The sequence below is a fragment of the Teleopsis dalmanni genome, chromosome X (assembly GCF_002237135.1).
Source record: "Teleopsis dalmanni isolate 2A chromosome X, ASM223713v2, whole genome shotgun sequence".
NCBI lineage: Eukaryota > Metazoa > Arthropoda > Insecta > Diptera > Diopsidae > Teleopsis > Teleopsis dalmanni.
Window position 1 is genome coordinate 52,991,358 of NC_051848.1, and position 23,215 is coordinate 53,014,572.

The 23,215-nt window shown below is 29.8% G+C and overlaps 1 protein-coding gene across 1 annotated transcript in view; it reads right to left on the reverse strand.

Moving 5' to 3' along the window:
• LOC119687761 (cholinesterase) overlaps window positions 1-22,305 on the reverse strand; it is a 29,627-nt gene extending 7,322 nt beyond the window's left edge. The window contains exons 1-4 of the mRNA XM_038102214.1: window positions 22,022-22,305; window positions 20,267-20,595; window positions 2,775-3,155; window positions 2,558-2,690 (exon numbers count right to left, since the gene is read on the reverse strand). Of these exons, the coding sequence (XP_037958142.1) occupies window positions 2,558-2,690; window positions 2,775-3,019 (378 nt within the window). The 5' untranslated portion in view covers window positions 3,020-3,155; window positions 20,267-20,595; window positions 22,022-22,305. The remainder of the gene's footprint in view (window positions 1-2,557; window positions 2,691-2,774; window positions 3,156-20,266; window positions 20,596-22,021) is intronic.
• Between the last annotated feature and the right edge of the window lie 910 nt (window positions 22,306-23,215).

Sequence of the window (23,215 nt, forward strand, 5' to 3'; positions counted from 1 at the left end):
TTCAAAATACTCGTAAGTAACTCAACTAAAGTCCGTTGTCAAATGGGCGTGTTCAAAAATTGGAAATACTTCCCGAATTTAAATTGTTTATGTCAGAAAGACCCTGTATATGCTGTGAACCTCTATTAGTTACTTGCCGAATGCATTCATATACAGTGTATTTGACTGATAAATTAAACACCAAAGTAAATGAAAATGTTGATGATATAAACATTCTAGTTGATGATTGATTTCTGTTCATATTTATGATGAAATATTATTCTATTTTTCCTACCCTTGCTGTAATTATAATAAAAATATGAATGATCATATATCAATCAAATGAAATACTCAGAAAGCGATAGGAAGCTAACTGCTGGTAATAATGTAAATCTGAAGACTCCGCATTTAATCTGATATATAAAAAAAATTTTATCTGTTTGTTGCCTTAAATTCAGAATAGAATTGAATAGATACGTACGTCTATTTTATACAAAAATTTGAATATTGTAAACAAATTAATTCAAGGAAAAAAACGTTTATATTTGGCTTAAGAAAGATCAATTATCAGTCAGCAATGCAGATCAGTGATGAATAACAAATAAGATAAGTATGTATATTTCAAAGATTGAATAGTTAAATTAGTATATATATATTATATACATTTACTTTCTTTTTCAGATTCTTAACAAATTTAACTGTTGTGTTCAATATAATGTGGAATACAGAGTGCATCCTCTCTTGTGTTTCTATATCTTCTTTACTAAAATCTATAGCAATAGCTAAAATTTATTATAAAAGTAATAAATCTATTTGGACTACTTTTGCGAATTATATGAAATTGAATATCAATGTAAATGACTTATATATATTATGGAACGCTGGGAGAGCGCACCGTCCATGAAGTGGCCCCCACATAACTACATCTTTTGTTACAGCTTTAGGTTGGCTCCCAAGTCATCATTAACCCAATGGAGTCCCAAGACATTCTTCTGCTTACCAGTGCTGGATATTGGCACAACATATGCACCGCTGTGCCTTTTCTTCTAGACAGAGTCTGCAAGTGTCATCATCAACAAACGTTTTTTGAGGTGATACTTAAAGTTTCTATATCACAATCACAATCAATAGACGTTGTTTTCAAGAGCTTGGTTCTTATTATTCCCGCCTGGAATATTTCTTATAATTTAATAAGCTTGAAACACAAATTGAAATAATACCTTGTGTGTTAAATGCGAAGCCATGGTTTAAATTAAACGGGGTTCAATTCGTGACATTTACAGTCCCAAAATAATATACGGACAATTAAAATAAATAAATAATAAAATATAATAAAGTTTGGAAACCAGTGGTTTTTAAACCCCATTGATAATCGTTATTTGATAATGGTATTTGAAACAGCTATATGGTCAGTCAAAGAATTTACTTTACTCAAAATGTAATAGATTTCCCCCTTTTTTTGAAATGGATTTTATGACATGGTAAAAAAAGTCTGTTTTATTATAATAAAATAATAAAATAACAATAAAACAATAAATAAACATAACATAACAATAACGCATTAACGCATTAGTAGAAGCACCGACGACAAGCAAAGCTAATCAGACATATATATGTAGATTAATGTATCAGCTACTTGGAATTGGTTGTGAGAAGGAAACAAAAGTAGAAGGAAGAAAAATTAGAAAAAGATGAAGGTCCAGAATTTAACGTGGGTACCTGCCACGTCAGCAGGTACCTCTACTGATCCTTGGAGCACAGCACCCGGTTGAAAAATGCAATTCCACAACGAATGATTGAAAATGAATACAATCATTCTACCCACGCAAGTTTGGGTTTTAACACAATCACAATGATACTCCCTTTAAAAAGTCAACCTCAATGGTCAGGACAGCCGAAGCTGCGGGCCTTGATTATCGTGGTGCCAGTTTTTCACCTCCGATCGGTTGTCGTATGTGAAATTCACGAACTACCAGTGATACTCTACAACGATCGGACGTACAACGAACAGATAAAAGCGGAGTTACAGAGCTGAAATCAGCCAATTTAAAATAGATTAAGCACAAGCCCCAAATATTTAGTACTGAAAGTCCAGCATCCATACTAAAAAGTTTGACGCTACAAATTCACAAATTTGGACTGAGTCAGCGATTTATTGATACCATCCAGAAGAGGGTTATAATCAGAGCATTCAACCGGAATTTTTTCCATTCCGATTTTCGTTCCGGTTCAAGACAAAAAAAAATGTCGGTTTGGTTTCGGTTTTTGTTCCAGCAAAAATATCGATTTTTTCCGATTTTCGGCAGGGTTCCGGTTTGATGCCCTGATTATAATTGATTACTATACGACAGTAATATGAATATCAAGTAAAAATAGTATATGTATTTAATGTTGGGGTTGGATCATTACAATTTAAAAAAGTTGCCCAACGAGGAATAAATAAAGTATAAATAATAATAATAGTTCATATTTTTTTTTTAATTTTATTGTTTAATAAAAGAAAAGAAAAATAAACGAAAAATAATCTTTTTTCTTATTTATATTCTATTTATTTAATGGGCAATAAAATTGTACTTACTGGATCAAATCGAAAACGTTCCTCATTTGGCATACCCTGCGGATATTGACCTGGTGAGTTTCTACCCGGATAGTTTGCACCATAACCATTTGGTTGATAGTAACCATAACGACGGTCATTATGTGTGTATGTTCTATAACAAAAAAAAAAAAAGAATCCAAAATAAAATATATTATCATAAATTAGGTAAAGAGAAATGTAATAGTTGCCAATTTACCTGTAATCTGGATCACCAGGATTTGGCCATTGATAATCATTGACACCGACTCTAGAGTAAAATCGAGGATCACGAGTTTGCCCGTGAACACCAATCTGAGGTATGAAGTCGCTCAACGCCAAACAACTTAGAACTACGGCAGTGATGAGCTTCAGTTTCAATTTGTCACGATATTTAAACTTTTTTATTTCATTCGCTGAACTTTGTGCCGGTGCACGGGGAGTATTTACTAGATTTATGGGCATCGTGACCGATATTTTTGTGTGAGCTTAACTTTATTTATTTGTACTTTGGTGTAAAATTTGAACATTTGCTTTTCGCTGTTATGAATTCATCTTTTTCGGCTCGCTTTCCTTGTATTGTTTGTGTAAAGTGTTTAATCTGAAACGAGTCCACAAAGAAGAAAGGATTATTTATACAATAAACAATAAACAATAGACAATAAATAAAAATAATCTTGATAGTTAACCTCCTTGTAATATTTGAACCAAGTTTTCAATTTAGTGATCAGATTAAAATTACAAGGCGTAGATATTCACTGAGCACAGCTAATGTATATAACTTAAGACTTTGCTTAAATTTTATAAAATCGTTAATCGTTAATTAATTATGTTAATTTATTATTTTTACTAATTATTAAGCTGCAAACAATGGGTTTCACAATTATTTGCATATTTTCTTTTTATATAGAGCTTACTTAGATGGCTAGAAATACTGTAGTCTGTCAAATACAAAGAGATTTCCAACTTAAACAGAACTTTATAAATATACGCAAAATAAGATTTTTGAATAAAGACGACTTATTTTATTTTAAATAGAACTCTTCTGACTTAATGAAGTGAATTATATGGATATATAGACTGCCCGACAGAATTTTATTCCGAATGTTGGTACACGTCTTATGAATGGCTTCTATGTCGACAAAACGCTTTCCTTCTTTTGCAAATGCATTTTCAGCCAAAAATGCAATTAATTTAAAATAATAAAAAATATTTTTTGTTTCAATTCACTACTCTTCGATATTGAAAATAATAATTTATATTAAGAATTTAGTTGCTTTCGTCAAAACGAATGTTAGAAATCAATCAAATACATTTTCCGAAAAGATATAAGTCGGACATTGGTTCAACTTCAACTCAATAGTGTTTTTTGTAATGATAAAAATGATATACAATGGGGTCTTGTAGTAATATAAACAAAGAATCAATAAAGTTCTTACTTTACCGACGCATATATTGACAATAGATGGCATTAGTATAAATATCTATCATTCAAAAGTCAAATTGAAAGCATCAGTATGCGAAGAATATAGATGTTAATCGACTACCATTAGTTTATTAACCAAAGGATAAAACCTATAGGAATAGATATAGTTATATCAAATTATGGAAAGCACTTGCAATCACTTTATATCAAATAAAAAAAATTTTACTTAATGAGTGCAAAAGTTATGTTGAAGCATTAATTTTCCAGAATTAAATCATATTCAAAAATTTCCATAATCAATCATAATTCCATAATCAAAAACTTATTTACAGCTTACTTAGGGACTTACAAATTTAAAACAAAACATTCGAGACTTACAGATTAAAAATCCAAAAAACTTTTGAGGCTATCTCCTAATAAAAAAAAGATTAAAGATAAATCACTTCATATGGATCGACTATAATATCTCAAGCACACAAAGGCTATCATGGTCAATTATATATTCTGATAGAGATTATCATCAGATTAATCAATATAAGCCGTTGTGATCAGTAGAATAGGCAAAAAAGGTAAGAACATATATATTTTGTTGCAGGAAAATAAGTTCCATGACGTGACTTTAAATATTTAAAAAACTCAGTAAATGCATCAATCTGGTACACACCACTATTTATACACGGTTAAACTGCGAATAATGACATTTTATCTACGATACTATATTTTTGTATAATGAATATAAAATAGGTATATAGGTTATAGGTTAGGTTATACCGGCGATGCCTAGGGGATCCACTTAGACCTATTGGCCCATTGTGTTACCATATATAGAGGAAACTCAAGGTTTAAAATCACCTAGAATCATTGGCGCAACTTAGAATGCTGTTGAGAGGTCTTGTAATTGATCAAGCTCACCGATGTGCATGAGCTGGGCAAACACAAAGTAGATGAGGGGCACTTTAATCATCTTCCCCACAGCTGCGAAAGGTATGATTGAAAAAAAGATTTAATATTCTAGCACGGTTCGCTATCTCTGCAGTAATCTGTAAGTACACCTACCACAAAACTAATATCTCTAGGGAACATCTCAATAAGAATGCTGGATTTCCTTTTAGTGGAAAGTGGCCAGATTGCATACAAATGCCTGCATATCGTCAAGTCTTCCCATCTTTTATTAAAAAATTTTAGCACAGAAAATAGGTATATAATTCATTGAAAATTTTTTTTGCTTATTTTCTAACAAATCAAGACTCAGTGGATGAACTATAAACAATGTGTCCATACCTGCTGAATTTGAATCACGGACCATTTTTAATCATCCGTTAAAACTACCGATTGGGAATCATTGTTTGAAATTAAGTAAATTGTTTGCTGACCACACAGCTGTTTGTGATATCGCCAAATATTCATAATCCATGCGTATTTATATACTATATGGAATATAGTTAATTTCTACCCTATTATAATTAGCGTTAAGGTCATGATAGACTCTCTTTCAAATTCCTCGCAGTGCTCTAGATTGAGCTTTATTTAATAGCTTGTCTTTAATATTTAAAATTGCAATCAAGTAAATCCGTTAACAAACTATGATTCCGATCTGACATCTGACAAAGTTTTTGAGAATTTTTGAAATTATGTTATAGATATATGAATTAAGAAATATAAAGTATTTTAGCTTATTATTCTAATTAAACAATTTTGGAAATGATTTCATACCACAATGTATGTTATAGCTCTGAATTAATTTACAAACTTGAACATTCTGCAAGACGTCAACAATGACATCGTTATCATGACGCATAAGGTTCGGTTATGAACTTGATTCGCCATATCAATATAGTATAATACATGTATATGGAAGAGTTGTCGTACGGAGTGTTTATCAACGCCGTATTCTTATCGCAACTTATCATTTTATTAGTATATTTCAAATGTTTTTTTTCCCACTACCAAAGTATACTACTTTATCAAATAATTGATCAAATCTTTACACATAGTCACAATCCATTCGTGAGTAATTTAGCTGACTTGCTTGGAAGTCATTTGATGTTTGCTTCAACTTCCTCTGACTAATGTCAAATGTTAAGTTCAAACTCAAATTGTGTCAATTCAATTGAAACCCAATCGTCTGGAACCGTATTTGATGACACATTATTCGCTTTGATATGTACTTGTATTTTCTACTAAAAGATTTATATGTGCTTCTAGAAATCTAATTAAAGTCCATTTAAAAATATGACTAAGGTTATTAATTAGTAGATCTGTAAATAAGTTTCATGTATGAATTTATTCAGCTACGATTGGAAGAAGATTGGAATAAGAAAAAATAAAATTTCTTGAGCTTAATTAGAATAATTAATTATTGAAGTGTTATAACATAGGTGTTAAAAGAAAAACTTTATTTTTATTTATAAACACTTTCTAATACTATATATCATATCTACCACAGCCCTAAGAAATAAATTTAAGAATGAAATGTAGTGATTCAATTTCCATTAAAACTTTTCGGAAGTCACTTTTAGTGTCTTCATAAACACTAAACACTTTAATACTTAAAAGCCTTTTTTAATAATAAATCCTTAACTAGGATTAGACCTAAGATCGGAACGAAGCCCTGCGATCATGATAAATATTTTGTGCTGAGCTAACATGAAAAAAACAGACTGAGCTCTTTAAATGAAGCTCAGATATCACTCGTTAAGGATACTCTAACGGTAAACGAGGATTGAAGACTAGTATTTTGTTTTTGATTTTTGGGTCAGGACAATCACACAGATTCGATATTTTGTCTTCTAAGACGCACCCATTTTAATGGGATCATAACACTGATCATGGTGACTAATCAGATAATGTAGTGGCAACCTCAACTCTGGCCTATTAGGTAGAGAGGTCTTGTCGTAATTGTTAGAACAAACTAGCTCTTTCATACCACTATTTTTGACTTACCCAAAAATAAAGCAAAATACTCAATAATATCGATTAAAATCGTATGAAAAATGAAACGTATTTCTAATGAGAAGTTGTATGTATAAAGGTATACTGCTCTTAACCTTGAAAAATATGTGAAGAACATAGTTTTTATATATAAAGTGCACTGCAAGATAAACAGATGGGACCGGAGTTCTATTCAATCACATATTAAACAATTTAGTATCATTATAAATACCAATTTTCAAAAAGTGCTGTTTACTTTACAATACATCTTGTATAGGTAATATCCAAAGATCAGTATTACTAGTATTATCATTATTACCAAATCATGACATAAAAATAAAAGATTGCTGTCAGAAATCAATCTCATCTAAGTTTTATATACTATAGTGTTTCTAAGTAAATTTTTAATCATTTTATTTGAAGAGCCTTAAAGGTTTAAGAAAGACAAAAGTGATTTATTTTCAGTCTATACTTGTGATATTCCCGACAAACGACTGAACTCATATGATCTGGCTCATCTGTATGCTAAAGATCTAGCTTTTATATGGACTCACTTACAGGTATACAAAAGATTAAGCTATCCTATAGACACACTTAGGTATATGCGGATATATAAGTTATCATATGGATACGCTTACGTGTAGGGTAGGAAATAAACTATCAGATCCAGACGCTTAGGTATGTGCTAAAGAACATAGTTGGAATTTAAAATTTATAGAAGTCTATAGAATTTAGATGGACAAGTATACCTATGTGTATGCTAAAGAGTAGGATTTCAGATGGACACTTTCATGTGTTTTGCAAGGGTTTTAGATGACCACGCTTAGATGTATACTAAAGATTAAGACATCCTATAGACATGCTTGGGTATATGCTAAAGTGTAAGTTATCAGATCGACACACTTATGAGTTTGGTAGGAATTAAGATATTCGATACAGACGCATAGGTATGTACTAAAGAATATACTTTTAGTTGGACAAATATATGTGTATACTAAAGAATAGAATTTCAGATGAACACGTTTGTGTATGTTAAAGAGTAGGATTTCAGATGAACACGTTTGTGTATGTTAAAGAATAAGTTTTTAGACTAAGACGCTTATGTGTGCGCTAGAGAATAAGCTTTCAAATTGAAATGCTTTTGGATATGGTTTGGATATTTTTTGAGATGGACCGCAGAATATCGATTTCTTTTGCACCTTTCTATTCATTTCAAGAAAAATTTGAAATTGTTTTAGTATCTAAGTTAGTGAAATCTTGTGAATTTATTAAATTTTTTAATGCAACCTTTCACTCGTAACAGTTTATGGCCTTTAATGAAGCAAATACATGGTATAGTCGTAGCATTTGAATGGTTATTGTTTATGGTTAATGTCGTGTCAAGGTGAATCAGTACTTACCGAGCACCCCAATACTTGCCTATTAATTTAATGTGCAGTTGCAAATTTCGAACAGAAAGTGCAGTGTTAAGACTTAGTTTTCGATACGGACAACTCGCAAATTCAAATTGTTCCAAATTCATTTTCAAACTTTAACAAACTCTTGTATTGTAGATTAAAATTTTCTCACATAACAGATTTGGAAGTTTATGTGAACAACAAAAAAAATACGAGTATCTGACAAAAACTCATAAAAGTGGAAATAACAAAACTGGTTTCAAGATTTTGAGCGGCGTAGCTGGGTAAGGCTTTTTTCAACTCTAGCTTTAACGCCAACAAGAAGAGGAAAATATATTATATAATTCATTACACATATAATAAAATAAAAAAAACGTATCTGCTTTTCATATGGGGCTACCAGATTTATCCAGTTTGAGTATCACAGCGGCGGCACATGTAAAAAAAATAAAAGTTATGGCGCTTTAAAGCAGCATAAGTGTGATGCTTTCAAACACCACAGCAATTACTAGAGCAACAAAAAAAAATTAAAAGTTAAGGAGAAAACTAGGCATCACAACAACAAAGAACATGGGAAGAAAAAAATCATTTGAAGTTCATAGAATTTTTTTTTTGATTCATGTTCTTAACTTTCCGGAAAGGCTAGTAAATAGTCAGTTCATTTTTAAATGTAGTAGGTTTAAAAACGGTTGGAGTAGGAAAAAAAACTAGACAATATTGGCAATATTCAGTAATTTATTTATTATAAATGTATAAACTCTTAATTTGAATTCTATTGAATTTGTAAACCGACATCTTAAACGTCATATAAAATCTCTATAATCTGTAAGGGAAGGAGTTATGGAAGACAAGCTAGTTAAATATGTCATTAGTTGGAAGCTGTTATGGAAGACAAGGTAGTTAAATATTTAATTAATTTTCATAAGAAAACTGCAATATTGTATGATATTAGATCAGATCAGAAGAATTAAAAACACTTTTAAAAATCGTTTATAGAAGTTTAATTGAATCATCAGTTTCTTTAATTCGGAGCATAGAGTCTCAATAGAATAACTAAATTATGTGCGGTTTTGTGGTAAAAGTAAAGCCACTTCCTTTTAAGAATGTCGCCATCCTCATTGAAGAACAGCATCATGTAACTTCAGGTCGTTTACATCTTCGATTAGATTGTGGATTGCAGCATTGACTTTGGCGCCATAATGTGAAATTCATAAAGTGACTACTTTAGAGTAAGTCCGATCTGTACTGCTTTGAGGTTAAATAGAATATCATTTTAATGTTGCAACGGGGAACATATCAGAAATACTGACCCATTAAAATCTAGAAATTTTTACAATACGTCGAAGAGATCTATCAACAAATGTATGTAGTTTACAAAGCATTGTATCAAACAGATCTACCCACTCTTAATCAAGTAACGACAACTTATTCCATTATAAAGTCCGAATTTTGGTTTTGATCGGCAGAAAACTAGAAGTCTAAATACTTTAAAATAGCGTAGCATTTGATTTGGCTTTTTCCAATCTAGAATCTAGAAAAATAGGGTAGAATGGAAGCAGTTGTTAAATTAGCAGTAGAATATTTATTATCATGGGGAATCAAAAGCACTATTTAAAATTGTAGTAGGTATTAAATCATATTAACTTTTACATTATAAATAATATAAAACGTAATTAGAGGCTTTAAAGAAATTATACAACGTCCATCATTCAAAATGATCTGTGAGAAAGCTGAGGTCATTTAAGCAAATTTTTATATAATGTAAAAATATTAAAGACTTCATCGATGTCCAAATTTTCACAAAATAAGTTTGATTTGTATAAAAAAAAGTTAGCGGAAGTGGACACTTAAACTTCAGACGAATGGTTTGTGGTTTTAAGCTTGTCGCAATTAAATACATCGTTAATAGTAGATGCTCAATGACAAATAAGGAAGAAGGCGAGAAGCCTGCCTCTTCCAACAAACAAATTCTGAAGATTTCATATTAATATTGAGTCTTAAAACGAAACTACGTGTTATGAATTATAGTGACTATACGGACCGAATGAAAAAAGTTTTTTCTTGTTAAGCTGCCATCGCATAGTCAATCCGTTCAATCACCATATTCACAAATATCGAGAAGTGAATGGCATTGCATTATAACTGGATCAATAACTTAAAGATTTACAGTGTGTACCTGATCTCGTCTCAGAATCTCATATCCAATTGTATCCGTTCATATCGTCACAGCGTATACAGTCCAGTGAATAACAAATCTATTGTTTATAAACATTTTTATAATAAGAATAGAAAGTAATAGGATTTTATGCTGCTAACGAAGTGGAGGACTGTGACTTTGGTAAACATTTTCTGCTTACAAACATTTCTAATTAAATAATACCCACTCAGTTCTTTGAATGGAGTCCAAAATATCTCCCATTCAGGATTTCCAAATTACGGATGAAAATTAAAGCTTTGGAAACTCATACGTTAAAAGGTGTAGATATTATTGAATCTCTTATACGATATATAACTATGTTCTACACATTACATTAATATGAAATTCGCTAAGTAATAGGTGAAGTAACCGAGTGCAGATATCTAGAAGAAGAACTTTCAATAACTCAACTATAAAGCCATTTAAAGAGTTATGGTTAATAGCTCTTAATAAAAACAACTGAAAATCTGAAAGCTTTGACCATCTAGTGAGAATATAGATTTAAAAAATTTAATAATACTTAATAACTAAATTGTTATAAAATCTATATACTTTTGATTTAATTTATTTGCGTCTTATATTTATTTCATAGGACAGTTATGGTATTGTATAATTAATTTGAAAGAGATTACCAGGAATAATAAGTAGTGTAAATAATGGTAAGAAAATTGATGTGTCTTCAATTAAAGTTTCTCAGTAAAAGATGATCAACAAATATTCATATTAAAGAAAATTACTAAGAATTTGGACAAAAGCAACTTCACTCCTCCAAGCATTGGTTTTATGAATTTATTTTGTTCTCAGACAAACAAAATTTAGTTAAGTCATCAAATCAGTCCGATTAGCCCTTGAAAAGCAATGGATCAGAAGCAACGTATTCTAACTTTTCATATTCAACCACTTGGTAAGATTTAGATCTTAAGCTTATACCTAACATGAGTTCAGAGCATAAAAATGCTGTCTAAGTAAATATGGCTCTTTTTTTTAAGCAGAATATTAAAAAAAATTATATATTTTACTAACAAATAATTGATTTAAAAGCAAATAATGCAATTATTTTTTATAAAAAAAATGAAAAAAATTCCTTTCAAAAAAACTTGGATATATGCGCTTGGAATAAGAAAAAAATTTAAATTGATGAAAGGACGCAAATTCAAATAATATCAGTTATTATGATGTTTTTAATAACAATACGATTACGAGGGGGTATTTGAAAAATTCTGTATACAAACAAAAAAAAAATATTAATGAAGTTTTTTTGAATCTCTGTTCAACTCATTAATCCTTCATTCCTCGCAAATGTTCGTTCTCCGTACTAAACTATCGGTTTTCAAAATAGTTTCTTGGGACTTTGGGAATTTTAGCCAAGTGGACAACAAAAGTGTGACTCTCTAAACAGATTTGTGCATAACAAATATGTTCTATTAATCCTAATAAAGTGCCAATGACTTCAACAAAGAAGTCAAGCTTCCTTCCAGCTCTGCTTATATATCTTATACATTTTTAACAGAACCGCTGTTAAAGGTGATATGTACATTGTACGATGACCTTCATAAAAGTGTGACTCATGATGCCTAATCCCCCGCTTTGATCCATACTATTATGAAGGTATAGATATGTGATATTTCAGACATCAACTTTAAAATAAATCATTTTTAATGTGGGGATCATTTTTCTAATGGTGTTGTGCTTTATACTAGATTTTTAGATGCATTTGACTACTGCATCTATTGCATTCATGTTAAGATCGTAGTAGAAGCTTTTCTTTGATATTAATCGGCAGTTCGAAGATAAGTAATATATGTATAAACAGTGCTATTGTGTCGACGTTGAGATCTTAGTGGATGTCTACGCTTAGGATGTGTCAGTCGGCATTAATAACAGTCTGAACATATGTAATATACATATAGTTAAGGCTACTGTGTCGATATTGATGTCGTGATGAATGTCTTTATTTTGGATATACTACTTACCAATAATTATATTTCAAATCTATGTAAATTTATGTATAGACAAATTTGCATACAAAATGCATACAAAAACGTGCTAATGAAGTTAGATAATTATAATTATTGAATAGTATTGAACAGAATAGTATTGAAATTTAAAAATTAAAAAATAAAAATATGATTATTCTACAGCTTGTGATTTCATTCTAATATAAATACAGAGAGTGACTTTGTTAATAAAAATTTCACAGCAAATTAACAAAGTTTCAGAAAAATTTGAAAACATAAAAGTTAAGTACGGATTTGGATCAATTGATTAAGGAGCGCTGACTCTGAGTTTTAAATTTGGCAGGGCACAAGTTCGATTCCTGATGATTATTTATGAATAAATAAATACAAGAATTATTTCCAAGACCATTAATGGTGGGTATTCGGCAACACTCGAAACAGCTGTATGGTCAGCGCAAAAATTCAATTAATTAAAATAATATAAAAAAGAATTTTTGTTGTTGTAGTTCACTACTTTTCGAAAATCTCTCTACCAAATATGCTAATTTCTATTGAATACAATAGTCACTTGTATTAACTGATGTTAAATTTCAACTTATATTAAAAATAATGTTTATTAAAATAATAAATATTTATTAAAATAATAAATATTTATTAAAATAAAATTGTTTAAATTTATTTTTAAAATAATTTATTTTGTATTATGATTAAATAATTTACATAAATTGTATATAGAACCATCTCTCGTAACATAAATGCCAGAGCTTGGCTTAGCTTCTTGAGTTAGTTTTTGTAGATTTTATTCATTTATTTTTAAAAGAAATTAATATAATTTTTTGTTTTTGTTGTTATTGTGTTTTTAAATATATAAAGAGTTTTGATTATATTTTTTTAAATGGTTTTATTTTTTTTTTAATGTTTTTTTCTTATGCAGTAGTTGTAATGCCGAGTTATTTTTTCAAGCGATTCTAAATATACTAGACTTGATAGTAAAAAAAAGAGAGGGTTTTCAAAAAAAATAACAATAATTTTTTATAGAAATAAATAGTCTCTTTGAGTTTAAAAAAAAATAAAAAAAATAAAAATATTTCAAAAATGTGACTAAGAAAAACTATATTGAAATTATTTAGAGAAGTTGCGAATAAAAAATTTGCATATACTGTACTTAGCTTTCTTTCTTACGTTACAGCCCTTTTCTTCTCTCTCCTGAGTTTTGATTTTTTTTTTTTCGTTCCATTTTTTTTTTTTGTTGACCTTATCTTGGAAACTCGATTTTTGCTTTGTCATTAGATTTATTGTTACTTTTGTGGTTCCGTGCAATGGCCTGGTGCATTGTGCATTGTGTATTGTTAACGTCTTAAGGTAAAAGCCAATGTAGTGCAAAACAGGTTGGTTGGTAGGTACATGTTTTTAAAGGGAGTCTAGATCGACAGTGAGGTGCGCGTCGTGCTTGGCCACGCAGAAGAGTGGGAGTACACATTCGATTTACCGACATTCATTTCTTCTGTTTTATTTATTCTGTTTATTTATTTATGTCTTTTTCATTTTTTCTTCCTTAAACTTTCTACACGTTAGTATATATGTAATGTTTATATATATGTAAAAGAAGATATATAAAGTATACCTAAACTAAAACTGATGAAAGTAGATATCCATACAAACAATATTAAAATATGAACTAATAGTATTTTCGATAAGTTGATCTATACAACTACATCTCCAGATTTAATCTTAGTTGCATTATTATTTCTAATTGATGAATCTGTCTACTCCTGATTTCTAATTAGAGTGAATTTAGAGTGAAATTAGATTGAAATTAGAGTTACTAAACTAAAAAGCCATAAAAAACATATTTTTAACTAAGAATTTAATTAAGAAGTTTAAGAATATTATTTTTTTTTTTTGAAATGAAGTAGAAATAAAAAAAGATAAACAATATTTTTATGACCACAAATGAGTTTAGTTATTTTTAATTTTTAATAGTTCAGTCAAACTTCCAGAACTCCAACTTTTATAACTCAAATTTTCCACAACTTGAACTATGTTAAATAGAGTGCAACAGGGTTTAGAGAACAAATAATATACAATTACAAAAAATTCTTCAACTCAAATTCTGCATAAGTCGAACCTGTTCTTTACAAAATTGTACTTCGAGTTATGGAAGTTTGACTCTATAATAAAATTGGTATACATAATTATATTATTAAAAATATTGAGAATATAACTTTCCAAATAACTAACTTAGATCCATACATCGAAATTGTTGATTACAAGGGTTAATGAACGTATCAAGTTGTTTGTATCGTAATGAAGATTCCAGTAGATTTGCTATAAAATATGTATAAATTTTGTATGGCCGCCTCTTGGGCACTTGATTAAAAATTAAAAAAATTTTTAGAGGTGAAATTCTCACACTACTATTCCTTTGATCTATTCGAAATAGATTTTTTGGCATAGAACAAAAACAATTTTGAATTATAAAACACCAAGCCAGTCGAATAAAGCAACAATATTTAATTATATTCTATAGTATGATGTATAATTTTTAAATCCATATAGTAATAGAATATTAATTTATATAGCATTTATTTTGATAGTGAAATGACCAAAATCCTTACTGAAACTTCTATAAAAATAGTAGTTCTAGAGTTGCCCAAAATTTACGACGGTTTTGAAGGCAATGACTATTGTAATACAAGAGATACATATTTACTAATGTAGAGTGTGATCAGTATACAGCTTTATATACAATAAGCAAAACAATGTAGAAAGTCGAAAATATTCTTATCATTAAGTGTAACATAACGTTTAACGTCTATTGTATAACTAATACAATAACAAGCCTTGTTCATATTTTAGAAAGGTTCTTTTGGTATGAAATGCAAAAGTATAGAGTGCGATTTCTCGAAAATAGAATAGACGTTTTAAATAATGTTAAGAGTAACATACCAATTAAGGACAAATTTCTGACAGATATATACCTGGTACAATAACAAGCCATGTGCCTATTTCAAAAGTAGTCACTAAATCTACTCTTCACTGCAATCTACTGTTTTCAATACACCTCATAAAAAAAAATTAACAAAATATCGTCTTTTATGATAAAAAAATTAGAATTTAATATGCCTAGTAGTTGACCATAAACAAAATTAAGTATGTCCGATATCGATTGACTCCTTTATAATATAATCATTATTATCAGTTTCTATCACATATACCATATTACAGTGAACTATGTTCTTAAGATGTTTTTGCACTCCTTCATTTTATTGTCCCTTATGGACTGCAAATATATAATAGTCTATTGTAATAGACTATAATAAATATGTAATAGCACTCATTTAGAAAGCTGTTAAGGAGTTAAAAAAATTATTAATCTTATCTTTTAGATGGAGAGTGTTTTTAAAAAGAAATATTTTTGGTCAGACCATCAATTGACAATTACATGCAACAGTAAAATTGGTCCTTTATCGAAATACTGTCCTCTCAGTCATTCGTTCATTTGCTGGCTTTAACAGCAAATAACTTATCCATTCGTTAATTTCAAGGGCTATTTTTGGAGCAAAAAGCAATATTTGTTTTGAAAATATTTCAAAAAGATTGAAAGTTGTTTCATAAAACCCATAGCAACTTGTGAACTTATAGTGGAAATATCATCTAGTTCTAATACATACCCTATAAAGGACAGTACTTTAGAGCAACCAAAGGATTTCTTTTACAAGAGTTGCTCTTAATATTTTAGATTAAAAGTCTTTTCTATAACTATTTGTTTTATTAAACTATTACTATTGTGGAGCAAGGAAATCCTTTTTTTTCAAGCGATTATATTAATCTATAATGGCGGAAAATATTTTCTTTCCAAGGAAATTGTTATTACCATATATCAAACCATTAAGATTTCTCCCTACTTATGACATATACATAAGTTGAGAAAATTCTTTACTTATGATAGTTCTAGTACATACCCTATAAAGGACGGTACTTTAGAGCAAGCAAAGGATTTCTTTTACAGGAGCTGTTCTTATTATTATAGTTTAAAAGTAAAAGTATAATCTATAATGATGGAAAATATTTTTTTTTTTCAAGGAATATGTTATTATATCAAACCATAAAGATTTTTTCCTACTTATGACACATACATTTTTTTTTTTTTCAAAAGATGGGTTGGGAAGTAGCTACCGCGTCACTTCATCCTCGAGGATTATTGTGACATACCCACTTCAATTCCATAGACGAGTAGCAGTTAAGAATGCCAGTATGTCCTTTGGAGAGATGTTGCCTAATTCCGTTATAAGCGGATAGGCAATGGATGATACATACATAAGTTGGAAGCAATCTTTACTTATGACACCAATTGAAACCAGTCAGAAAAGTAGTTATAAATATTTTTTAATGGTCTATGAAATTATTTTAAAATTAATGAAATATAATAAAATTAAATATTTAATGATTTTCATTTTAAATTAATTTCAAAATTGTATTATTGAAGTATTTAATTAAATCAATCTTTATTATAACAATAAAATAATCTTTAAGTTAATCTATTATGTCTTGTTTTCAAGCCCTTACATATAATCCGCAAGGTAGTAGAAGAAGAGGAAAGCCTAAGATTACCTGGCGTAGATCAACACTAAACGAAATTAACAGTCAATCCATACACCTTGGCAGATCATACAGCAATATTGTTGAGTTCAGAGAAGTGGCCTATGCCTAATATAGAGTCAGCTTGGAATCATGTGAGTCCAAACAAGGCTTCATATAAATAAAATAATATTAAGTCTATACTATCAATATACAAATTGTATTAAATAACAATAAATAAATAAAATATTAATGAACTAATCGCCGAAACCAGAAAAAGAATTTCGTAAGAGTGTCTGGTGTACTCGTAATATTATACTTTTTTTTTACTCGTACGAGTACGCAATCTGCACATGTTTCGAAAGTAACTGAGAAGACTTGTTCGCTTTGTGTGTAACACGAGAACTCGTACGAGTGCATGACGAAGCAGAGAAATGTGGCACAAGGACTCTCAACCATTAACCAACCAACTTACTGACTAAATAACGAGTAAATCGCACGTTCTTTAAAGTTTCTGCCAATCGTACGAGTACCGAAGTCGGCAGCTCGTATGAAGTTGCATGTGAAGAAGTTTTGGGCACATGTTAAAGTGCAATAAACTCTGCAGCTCAGGCACTTCTACCGCATATAAAAAATGTTGCAATATTTTGCTTATTTCCGTGTAAAAATATACATTCTTTGTCGTTTTTAATAGGAAATAAATTAAAATTGTTTGTAGCAGAACCAAAGCAATTTTGTTGTAATTACTTTAATTATAAAAAAAAAAAATTAAGGTTCAAATTTCACTGCAACAACAGAAAGACAAATAAAAACTGTTTTCCGCAACTAACTTTGTGGCTTCTGGCAATTTTACGATAATAGCTTTTTGATTTCTTAGAATTATTTCATATATTTTATAGTAAACATGGATATATAAAAATCTACATATATCTAATTACAATTTCTTATATTTGTCTAAATGATATAATAAATAAGCGCACGGTAATGATAAAATTATCAATATTAATTGCTTATTAAAAATTAATTAGTAATCCTAACAGATTTAGTATTTAATTACTTTAAGTAACTGAATGGTGTGAACGATATAACATAAGAATAACATTTGTCAAACGTTGAACTTTAAAAAAATTAGACCTCACACTTAGTTTAGTCTCACCTTGAAATGTGTGAATCCCATAGGTCCACGATCCATTTCAAAATCATTGATGAAATTTTTACTCATCTTCTCAGTAAGACTCAAATGGAACTCTCAGGACTTCAATAGAAACCTTTAAAGTCTTTTTGCCTCAAATTAGAAATCTCCTAACAAGTTACTCTTGGTTTGGAGAGAATCGGACAGAAAATAAAAAAGATTTTCAATTCTTTCTTCTTCGTACAGTTGCTACGAAATTCTATACTGAGACACCAAATTTTATCGTTTGCAGAGCTATGAATTGGATGAACGTTAACAGATTTACACTACTTCTTGTAAAACTTAAAAGAGTTGTTGTTCTTTTGTGGTATATTTTGGTTAAGATTGCTAGTTATTTTTTAACTCTTGCAGATTTTTTGTCATTGTCTAGATAATTAAAAGAAGAAATCATAGTGCCTATATCAGTTAATATATCTGTATGCTAAAGGTTAGTGTCATGTCTGATTATCTTATTAGCACTTCAATTTTCTGTAATAAATTTAAGTGAGGCCTAAAGCCCAAATCAAATGGACTTTACCTGCTTCACTTTTCTCATTTAGAACAACACAAAGTCACTAATCTTAAAATCGCCCCTACACTTGTAAATGATTAACTTAGATACCAGCTTGGCTATTCATAAAAACACAGAAATGTCCACTCGCATCTTATTATCTTAACTGCCTGAAAACTTTGAAAACTCTTTAATCGCTGTTCTGTTAATGTGAAAGTGCTGAATTTTCCTCAACGTTAATATATTGTTGATAATGCTTTTAACTGCTACGTTTATGCCAAGGATGAGACGACTGAAAATCAGATGTACTTTTCCTCATTTTTCCTCCAATTTAGGGATTGAGTAGTTGTTTAACTGTTCTCAATCAAAAACCATATAGACTGATAGGTTCAAAGTCTTTAAGTTTTTGCTTAAGTAGTTAATGAAAGCTTAACGTTAAAAGTGTTTCGTAAATATATCCAATATTTGTAGTTTAATTGGGCCAAATTCTATGGGAGCTCAACACTGGTTCAGTAAATCCGCAAACGTATTACTTCATACATATGTATTAAGTACAATTCTGCAATAGTAATAAATTAACAAATAGTTAGGATTGTACCATTCATATCCAATGAAGGATGTTTAAAAAAAAAAAGATTAGGCTAAATTTAATTGACTTTAACTTTTTCAAAAAGTTGCAGTTTGATTGGGCCAAATACGAAGTGTATTCAAATTGACTTTTCCTAAATGGTATTCAAAAGAACCTAGTACTATAAAAAAAATCCAAATTCAATATAAATTGTAGTTGAATTGGGTTACAAATAAAAGATTTCAAAATTGTCTTCAAGTGATTTACTTTAATGATATTTAATGGGGAATTGTGTAGCGTTTATAAACTGACTTTAAGCTTAACGGCTTAAGCTTTAGAAGAACCTACTTTTAGAAGCACAATAATCCAAAATTTAGATAAGTTGCAACTGTTAAAAGAACAATAGTGCTTGCACAGAATATTTGGTATAAGATGCCCTAAAAAATAAGAAATGAAGACTTGTAGAGCCGTACACAGCAAAAAATCGTTCAAGTTCAGATTGGTCGACGCAAATAGCAATAGATAAGCCACACTCTCCAAAGACTTGCGAACCATATTGCAAGAACAGCACTCAGATGGAACCTCCAAGGTTCTAGAGGACCTGGCGCACCAGCACAAACATGGTGCAGAACTATGGACAGAGAACTTAATGTTGCAAATTATAACTGGAATGATATATGCCGCGAAACACCCAATAGAGTTAGGTTTAGATCTATAGCAGAGGCCCTATGCTCCACGGGGATAAAAGGACAACTGTAAGTTGTGATCCCAGATTTAGTTAGGATGCACCTCAATTGGACCATAAATAAATCAAATCAGTTTTTCCACTGACTTTAACCTTAACGGCTTTTTTTGAGAGCCTAACCTTATAAATATTTAATACATTATGCATGCACATGTATGTATGTGTGTATGTATATCGCAATGGTGGGAAAAAAAGGTATTAACATTGAGAAAATTTTGTCAACTTACCTGGCAGTAAAAGTTGAGTCTTTTTGTTGTTGTTAACGCTGGGCTGTGTTTACTGCAACGCGACTGCAGTGGGTGGTTTTGCTTAATTATTTTCGTTTTTTTTTTGTTTTTGTTTCGTTGTTACACTTCGCACTTCGCACTTCACTTTTCTATTTCGAATTAAATAAATGCGTGGCTTAAACAAATTTTTAATGTATGCGATTTTTTTTATTTATATATTTTTTTTTTATTATTTTTGTTTAATGCTTTGCTATGCTCTAATTGCTGTCGAAGTGATTTAAAAACCGAAAGCAAGTGAAATATGGCATAAAATTAGGTCTTTATGATTTCTGTAAGAAGGGAATAATTATACACTTGCCGCTTTAATATAACTTTAATATTGTAACAACATTAAAATACATACATATTTCACATTTTTTTATATTTTTTTATTATATCAAAGCAAACTTGCACTTATCTAATCTAAGTTTTGAAATTGCGCGTATTATTGGCACATATAAGCAAATACACAAATCACATACAACCATACAACCATACAAACCCATGATAAGCAGATATGGGTTATGGTGTGGACAAAAGCAGATAGGCGGGAGAAGGTGGATTTCGGGAATTACTAATATGCAACAAGTGAATTTCAAAGAAAATCGTAACAAAATACATTTACATAATAGTAAATAGAATATATACACAGATACTATTAAAAATTTTAATCGATAAATTAATTCATATGTATAAATGAATATATACATTTATATTTCATATTTAAAATCAATATTATAATTATATTAAATTTTTATTTTTTATATTTTATATTTATAAATATTTGTTTATTTTTAATTTTGTTTATTAACAAATTCACTTTTATTTTACGTTAATCATTAAATCTTATAAGACAACTTTGGCTAACTGGCGACAACGCCCCAAAAAATGCAAGAATAACTTTTCTTATTGGAATAACACAACACGTTAAGATATAACAAACAACAACAACTGCTACAACAACACAACAACACAGAAATATTAAGTTTAGCTCAAGTCAGATCAGCAAAAGCCCGATCAGCTTTCTTGTGTGTTTCTCAGAAAAAGGTAAGTACAACACACACACACACACACACACTCAGAGAAAAATAACAAATACAAACAAATACACATAAAATATTTTTTTTATTAAGAATTTTATAGATTTTTATTTATCACAATTAATTTATATTGTATTTAACACTAGCCAAGTTAAAAACTTAATACCAGCAGGTAACAAAAAAACCAAAAAAAAAAAATTACAGCACAGCACACAAAACCCGCAACAATAAGAAAAATATATGTATGTATAGCAAGCAATAATACCAACAATGCCGACTTTAGTTTCTCGGTTCGCAAACAAAATGAAAAATTCGTTACTTTAACATATTTTTTTCTGTTTCAAACATAAAAACAAAAATAAACGTCATGAAACCAACAACAAAGGCACGGCTAAAAAATCTTGTTAACACGCACACAGCAAGAGTGCAGCAGTTTTGTTTGTATTTGTGTTATATATTGAGTTTTGTTTATATTTTCATTACATTTTCGTAACAAATTTTGTTAAAATAAAAGTTTTCACATATATGTTTTTTTTAATTAAATATAGTAGTATTTATGAAATTTTAAATTATTAAATTATAATTATTTTTTATTATATTTTATCAACATATAATTTATTTTATTTATTCCCCGCTTAAAATTTGAACGTGTTTTATTAAATTTTAATTTGCTTACACAAACAAGAAAATGTCGTACTAACAACGACAACGCTTACTTTTAAACTAACTGACTGACTCACTTAACAATTCTCTTTTTGATTATTACACATTGGCAAGACGAAACGACCGAACGCACAAATCCGTCAGCCACTCACCAACAACCAAGCACATCAAAACAAAAATTGCTATAAGCAAAATAAAGCCAACAGCGCTGCGCTGTGAACGTCAATTTTCGAAATGTTAACAGCCCAACTTACGAGTATGTAAGAATGCGCTAGCAGTGCACACCACTCCGTGTGTACGCTTTCGTCGGCAGATCAGTCGGTAAATGAAGCCAGTGAATGAGTGAGGTAGTGGCACCCATAATATTTTTGCTTTTCTTACTCTTTTTGTTTTTGTTTTTGTATTAATTGAGCGGTTATTGTTAGAGTAACAATTAATTACACAAAGCACAATTTTAAATGCAGTAAATAATTGTGCAGTGTGTAATAAACAATGACTCAAAGTTATGAATGAAATAAAATGATTCTGTTAATAATTAATCAAATATATTTTAATATATTCTACTATTCAATATTATAGATAAAAAAAACGGTGCTGTTTAATAAGATAATGATTAATGAAACATGCATTTGACTTCTCCTTTACTTTTTAATATATATGTATATATGACTGGTCTTGGAACCAACAGTGAGAAATTTAATATTTGATACTCCAGGACATGCTGGCATCCAAGGCAATGAAATGGCAAACAAACTTGCAAGAATAGGTGCGGCTTCAATCATTCTGTGGTATAGGCAAAGGAACGCTATCCGTTCTTATGAACGGCGGAGATGAAAAAGGAAGAGAACTCTATAGAGAAAGGCTACCAAGACTATCACAATCTAAAATGCTTTTAGGGACTCACAACTTAAAACGCTTCAAAGATTGCATACCACAATCACAAAATAACCTAAGAATTATTGCGGATATTGACCGGTCACTGTAGATTGAATAATCATCTATCGAAATTAGGAATTCAATCCAAATCAAACTGCAGATACTGTAAAGAAAAGATAGAAACTTCACCATGTGCTTGTGTAGTGCCCGGCGCTGATACACAAGCAGAAGAAACACCTAAAAGGGTATTTCATGGATTATAAGGATCCAAGATTAGGAAAGATATGCTCATTAAAGAAATCGGACTTGGAGAAACGCTCTAATCCGACTA